The 8,039-nt window shown below is 29.2% G+C and overlaps 1 protein-coding gene across 19 annotated transcripts in view; it reads left to right on the top strand.

Annotated features, from left to right (window-relative positions):
* LOC106783661 (glutamate-gated chloride channel) overlaps positions 1 to 8,039 on the top strand; it is an 83,361-nt gene that overhangs the window by 74,573 nt on the left and 749 nt on the right. For 8 of the 19 annotated variants that reach the window (XM_014742386.1, XM_014742389.1, XM_014742387.1 and 5 more), the window contains 2 exons: positions 650 to 700; positions 7,447 to 7,584. In XM_014742386.1, the coding sequence (XP_014597872.1) occupies positions 650 to 700; positions 7,447 to 7,584 (189 nt within the window). Of the gene's footprint in view, positions 1 to 649; positions 701 to 7,431; positions 7,585 to 8,039 lie in introns of all 19 variants that reach the window. The other 11 variants (XM_014742395.1, XM_014742399.1, XM_014742400.1 and 8 more) reach the window with 5 other exon arrangements.

Raw genomic sequence — 8,039 nt, 5'->3', positions numbered from 1 at the left:
AAATAGGAAAACAAGCGAAAACATAGGCAAAAATTAAATGAACATGCTTTCTCTCTTCCACACTTCATCCCTTCCTCTATCTCTCTCTCTCTCTCTCTCTCTCTCTATTCCTCTTTCCCTCTCTCTCTGTCTCTAATTTCTCTCACTCATGTTCAAGTATCGATCATCCTATTCACCTATCTACCTATCTATCTATCTATCTTTATCCATCTATTTATTTCTATGTGTTTCACCTCGTTTTCGACGTAATTATATACGTATCTCTGTCACTCAACTGTTCTATCTGTTAATTTGTCTCTCTGTTTTTTCTCTTATTATATTTCTCTATATTCTTCCTACGTTATTCTTTTTTATTTTCTATTTTCTTTTTTTTAATACATCTACACCAATTATATTTATCCCTTTCGTTCTCACACTGTATTTATTTATTTATTTATTTATTTATTTATTTATTATTTTTGTCTATATACAATTTTGTATAGATTCTATCTCTATCTCTTTCACATTCTATTATTTCTTTCTCTCTCTCTCTCTCTCTTTTACTCTCTACCTTTCTATCATGAACTAACACACACACGATTAGTAAAAAATTTCGTTGGTCGAAATGTTGGTGAGTAAGTCTCTTTGTTTGGTGTCTGTGATGTTGCAGCGGCTTCCAGCGGTGCTCAGCAGGATAGGGATTATATTGGCCAGCCCTTTGGTAAGACCCCCCATTGTATTAGGGCGCGGTCGTGACTTCGCGCGTCCTCGGCTCGCTAAAATTATCCAGAGACTCCATCTCGTCCACTCTCGCCCGTTCTAATGCAAGAAATATCCAAAAAAAAAAAAAAGAATATATTCAATTATAATATTATTCGTAATCTATAAACAAAAAATTAAATACTCTTTTCGAAAAAAAGAAAAAAAGTATTTTAATAAAAGAAATATATGAACGAGTAAAAAGTAAAAGAAATGGGCAAAAATTATATTTAATTGAAATGGACAAAATAAAATAAACGAACGAATAACCGAAGTAAACTTTAATTTACAAAAATATATATATAAAAATAAAAAAATAATTTAAAAAAGAGAAAAGAGAGTAAACAATTCGTAAAAATTTGAACGTGTGGGCGAGGGCAGCCAAGATCGAATCCGGACGAAAATCTCTCATTATGCATCATCTCTTTTTTATGTAATTACAAAATGAATAGGAAAAGATTAATAATAAAATGTATATTACATATATGATGAAAAAAAAAATGAAAATTAACAGGAAAATAATTTCGAAAAAGAATACGTAAACGTGCAAAGTCCCAACCGCGTCCTAAAGGACAGCCAACCAACATACACGCTCACACATACACGTACGCAAACACTTGTTCTCTTGTTATCATTCCAGCGTGCGTCAGCCTCTATTTCATTCGTTTCTTTTTATCTCTCTTCCGCTCTCTTTCTCTCTCTTTTTCTTTTTCTCTTTCTCTTTCTTTCTCTCTTTACCATCTTTTCTATCTTTCTCTTTACTTTTCCCATCCTTCAACTCGCATTCTCTTCCTAACGAGATTTTAACCGGAAATGTAATTGCAAATATAAGATTCTCTTACAAATTGGAAAAACAAATTATAGAAATTTGTCTAATCGTTCGTTTGAATCTCTCGAATTATTTTGCCATTTCGTGTTTTATATTAACAATAAAATAAGAAAAGCTGAAATTCTTTAAAAAAAAATTGTTTAAATATATATATGAGCTGTTCACACAAGTCAATGCGATTAATTTAATTTTTAAGATTATTCGCAAATTTATTTGAAAATTCTATCAAAGAGTATTAGATCTATATATATATATATTTCAATTTTTAATATTAAACATCAAATTTTCTTAATAATTAGTTTTAATATCGTTAAATGACAAAAAAACAATTAAATAACAAAAATAATATAACAATGTATTTTTCAATTTTCTCGACTTCTTTTCTGTGAAATTAATCGATTAGACTAATTAATGGCTCATCATATATATATTGGAATATGTTTAAGTAATATTTTTACAATCAACGAAGAGAGCCGAGATGTCGCACGAAGTCCGTAAATCGCGAAAAAAATTAATAAAATACAAAAATATTTAGATATCGTCAATGAGATTTACAAATTTACAAACGTGTTTCTGATTACGTCTGACAAATCCTCCTGTTTTTTCACTTGCTTCCTTTACTTAAATTTCCCTCCCACTTATTTCCTTTTCTCATCTAAATATTTGATCCTTCTTTTTCTATACGCATATATCTATACTATCTCTTTCTCTCTCTCTCTCTATCTATCTCGTTCTATTTCTCTCTTTATTTCATTTTATAATATCTTCTTTTTCTCAATTGCCTAATATTTTCTTTTTATATTAACCTTTTTAATCGCAGCACACGCCTAGTCTCTTACGTTCCGTGCAAATGCATTCAACAACGTAGAAAGTAGTCTCGACGATAAATTCATTTAAACAAAAAAAAAAAAAGGAAATCATATTTTTATTTTCCCTTCCTCACTTTTTCTCTCTTATTATACATACTGTGTATTTATAAATAATCTTTATTCTATAATCTTCTTCTTTAAAACATCGGATAACTTGGATTTACAAGACGCAATTTAATCTTAAATCATAAATTATCTTACAAAATCTGTAAATAATTAATAAAATATTATATAAAAAATATAAAATATATATATATGATATATAATATTTTTTTTAATTATGTACATATTAAAAGCTATGGAAAAAGATTACATAAATTGCTCTCACACGACCGAAGATTTTGTTCAAACCGCGTGCACATTAAATATCTATAATATAAGTACATAATTATATAAATTATGTAAATTACATGGTGAGATATATAAACACGTAACACTACGCGAATGAGAAAATAAATTTTAAAAATGCAAAACTCTCGGTAACGTGATATGTATATAATATAATAATAGTAATAATAATAATAATAATAATAATAATAATAATAATAATAACATACTATATGAAATAATAATACACTCGAAATTATACGTTCTATTTTATGTACATAGTATATACATACATAAATTATGTATATATATAATAATATATATATATTGAATATACGCTCAAATAACAACGAGGTTCGAACTATTATTCGAGAATATATCGCGATCGGTGATAACGAACGAGCAAGATAGTATAACACAGGGGAATTTTTCAAACGTTCCTGTCGATATCGTGGAAAAGGTCAAAAAGCTACGAACTTCTATCGACTCGCACTCCGTGTCCAGTAGGACGGGGAAAAAAATAAATAAAAATAAAAAGAAAGAAAGAAAGAAAGAATGAGTAAAAGAAAAAAACAAAGGATTCGATCGAGGAAAAAAAAACCAAGCTTGAATTCCTCTTACCTATGCACATACATGCATATATAAACACATACGTAAATCTTGAAGACCCGTGTAACACGGATATTCGTCTATAGTTTTTTTCTCATAGAAACCAATCGACCGAACGTCTTTGAATTTCTTTTTTTATAACCCTCTCTCTCTCTCTCTCTCTCTCTCTCTCTCTCTCTTTCTATCTAACTATTTATCCGTGAAAAAAAAATGGCAGAGATCAATAGTTCTGCTTCTTCGGAAAAAAGGGATGACGTAGAGGGATAAAAAAGAAAACAACGCACGCGCACACGCATACATATACAGAAACAAAACACACAAACACACATATATAGTTAAATACATTTCGAGAAAAGAAATGATAAAAGACGCCTTGTAAATCCAATAATCTTGAGGAACCTTAACTTTCTCTTCTCATATATGCATCGTGTGTTAGATCGATGAAAATACGTAGCGTATATTTTACCTTTCTTTTACGTATTATTATAATGTCTTTTTCTTTTTTTTTTTTGTATATTTAATACATATGTGCATGCACGGTATATATATATATATGCACGTATGCATGTAAGTAAGTATGCACGCCTCTCTATCTATTTGTATGTGTATCCAAACGCATAAATCGCATAACTTGACGTCACTGATGCACCTGCATGTATCGCATCGAAACTTTGATCCGATCGTTTGTGAATTATGTGTATGTATCTATGTATGTATGTATGTATGTAGTTAAGCATGATCAAGCTTCTCCCTTTACATGCATATCCTTTACATGCTTTAACGATTAACGAAGATCTATATACTAAGTTTCGTTATAGAATAATTAACGTTTATTCTATTGAATTTCAAAGTCATTGTTATCAAGATATCCTACTCGTATTGGCAATTAATACTCACGACGTTTCGCATTAATTCTTAAATTAATTCTTCTCTTTCTATCTCTATCTATCTATCTATCTATCAATCTATTTATTTATCTATCTATCTATCTATCCATCCATCTATCTCTACTTCTATCTTTCATCTCTATTTCCTACTCCACCTTTCTTCATCCTAATCGATCGATAGAGACAAACGAGAAATTGATGATCTTGTTAACCGTTACTAACGGGGAAAAAGAAGATCGATAGAAAAAAAACGTCGTGACTATGGCCTCTCATCGATATAAATATATTATATCCTTATCTCTTATTTTTCTCTATTTTTTTGTTTTTGTTTGTTTGGAATAATTTTTGTACAATCTATCTTTTACCTATTTCGTAGGCATTGTTTGAGTAGTGAGCAACGGCTTGAAAAAAAGGTTCGCATGTTCGCATCTCTCGTACACGTAATAAGAGGGCGCTTTTTTGCGTTCACATTAGGATCATAACGATCTTCGGATCGATTATTATTAATCTCGATCGGTGGTATTAAAATCAAACAACGAGTATCCGTGTTTATTAACGTGATTTTCTTCCTTTCTTTTACTTTTTCTATTTTCTTTTCTTGAACGTATCGCTCTGAAATCAACACTTTCTTTTTTTTTTTTTTTTTTCATATTTTTTTTATATCTATTTATTTTTTATTTTTATCACGAGATATCTATATGATACGTATATCATTTTTTGTATATATATACATATCACGCCTCTTAACTATGGTATGAAATATTCGCTTTTTGCCATTGGATTGTCCTTCACTCCCCTCATTCCCCCGCCCACCCAAAACCCTCTTTTGCGGCCACCCTACTAAAGCTTGACATGTAGCATAAGCTTGATGAAATATCATCGAACAATTTCGGTAATATTTAAAAAAAAATCGTTTGAAACTTCGCACCTGTTTCGTTCAAAGACAGCCCGTTTGTCTTTGATACTTTTTTTTTCTTGTATTATCTATTTTTTCTCTTCTCTTGTTTCTTTTTTTTTTTTTTTTCTTATTTTTTTCTTCATTCTTTTGGCTAACGAACCATATTAGTATTTACTGTCATCTCATTGGCTTTGGGCAGTTAACCACCACCGCCTTTATTAGATTATTGTGAGATTGATGAAAAATTTGAAAAAAAAAGAAAAAAAAAGTAAAAAGAAAAAGAAAATTAATTTTAAATATAATAATAATGAAAAGAAAAAAAAATTTATATATATATAATTAGAAAAAACGAGATCGCCGCTAATGCATAAAAGTGAAAAACAGTTATGGCAATGATAATAATTGACGATTAGTAGCGTTTCTAATTATGAATAGAATCAACAACAACAAAAATTGAACAAAGAAATATGAAGAATTTCTATGAAACCACGAGACGCATACGCTTCCTCATTTTTACTCTCATATCATCGATAGCCTACGCTAATTTAATAAGAAATATTATTATATACATATATATAAAGAAAATAAAGAAAAAAATAAAAAAAAATAAAATAAAGTATCCACTTGATCGATCGATCGATCGACCTTTTCATCGATCGATCGAGAGTTCAATAAAACAAATTCGAGATCGCGTAAATGACGATCTCTATTTTTATTTGATTAAATTTGATTTGATTTTATATTTCATTTCATATTTTATATTATTAACGATTAAACCGAAAGTGGTTTTTTCCTCTATTTTTCTCTTTTGTTTTTATTTCTATATATTCTAAATTTGGATTTTATTATATATATATGTCTCATATATTATAGTTTGTTTTTCTCTTTTAATTTTTTTTATTTTATTTAATTTTTTGTTTCTTATTACACTTTTGTATTTTGATTTCCTAAAGATATACAATCGTCACACAATGAAAGTACATGAACGTCCATATCGGACCAAAGAAAGACAGATGATTGAAAGGATTATAACGAGAAGATGCGGGAAAATGTTTCGACAATGCGGAACTTCCGTACGGTACTTCCGATACGAGAACGATCTCAAATGTCCGAAATATTTTCGTGGAAGGCGGTGTCAAAGAACGGTCGTGAATCTTGAAAATTTCATGATTAAATTCTTCGATCGCTAAAATACAAAGATAGGACGATATACATACGCAATCGTTTGTATATATATATATATATTATATACCTTTACTATAATGCCTATATATTATTATTATATATTTACTTATAAAGAGTGTTTTTTATTTTAATTCGCGATAATTGAATATTTGATTAGAAATGAATATTTATTCGAGATAAATATTTCTATATAAAACATATCTTTTGAATATTTCTACAATTATAATAAATAAATATTTTAGTGTTTTTTTTTTTTTTGTTACATTACAAAGGTCCGATGTGTGACGGTGTATGACGTATTATTAAATGTTATATACGGCATGTCATCCAAATATTATAATACGCAAAGGCACGAGAAAATTCCTCGATATTTATATATATATATAAACGTATAACACTGTATGGTAATTTAACATTTATATTTCGAAAGATATAAACGTACAATAATAATTATTAATTATATGACAAATTTTTTCTATACTTTGTTTTTTTATAATCAGAAAAAAATGAATTAACACGTGCATTCTCAAATAAATATATAAGTATATCTCGAATCAAATGATAACCCATACGATATACGTTTATACGAGTGTGTAAATAATAAAATAAAGAGCAACGATACATTTACTCGATTAAATCGTTTCAGTGAATTCAATCGAACGAACTTTTGAATTTGAGAACGGTTTCAAACGCTCTTCTATTTTCGACGTTCAATCAAAGAGCTCGTTATTCCAACCCTCCCCTCTCGGTTTCCCTATATCCTTCCCCTATCTCTCTCTCTCTCTCTCTCTCTCTCTCTCTCTCTCTCTCTCTCTCTTTGTTTTATTCCTTTTAGTCGAATTCACAGAGCTAGTCAATTATCTCGTCTCGATATCGATCTCGTGACGAATTTACAGTTTACCATTATTCCGAGATAAAGATGATCCTCTTACAATTAGTCAAAAAATTTGTGATTAAAAGCAACTATTAAATGAAACAAAACAAAAAAAACAAAGAAAAGAAATGATAATAAAAATAAAAGAGAAAAAGAATCGAGTAAAAGGTGGATCGTTGCTCGACTAAACGAACTGCGGGCTATAAGAATATAAGTTTTCTTCTACGGAGACCCTGTCGCAGGGTAAAAAGAAGCGAGAGGGTGGACCTCCAACTGGTGGTGGAACGGGACCGAACGAGATCGTTACTTGTACCAACTGTGGCCCAAATCCATGCACGCACACAGCCACCAATGGTTGCACAGCTGAGGTATGATCATTTTTTTCATTCATTTCTAAGATATTTAATGAATTAGATCAATTTTTATATATATAAAAAAAAAAGAAAACATTTCATTTCAATTATCCCTCACACAGATAATATAATACGATAAAATTCATCAAATATTAAATATATATTTGTTTGTATTATATCATATAATATTTTTAACGTAATATTATATAATTTTGGATAATAAGATTGCAAATATTTAAATGTGTAAGTACGATGCTACGATACACTTACGGGAAAATAAAATATCATCATGAATATTGGAGGAGGAACTTAGAACTTTACAAAAAAAAAATGTTTTTCAACTTGTACTACTTGGAGACAACGTAACATTTGTCCTGTATACTTTTTCCATAAAATCAAAACTAACGTAGATAATAAATTGAGTGATAAAACTAATTAGTAACACCATTTAGACACACATACATTTTATT

Source organism: Polistes canadensis, unplaced genomic scaffold (genome assembly GCF_001313835.1).
Source record: "Polistes canadensis isolate GaletaPanama2010 unplaced genomic scaffold, ASM131383v1 scaffold_24, whole genome shotgun sequence".
NCBI classification, from domain to species: domain Eukaryota; kingdom Metazoa; phylum Arthropoda; class Insecta; order Hymenoptera; family Vespidae; genus Polistes; species Polistes canadensis.
This window is presented reverse-complemented; position numbering and strand designations above follow the sequence as displayed.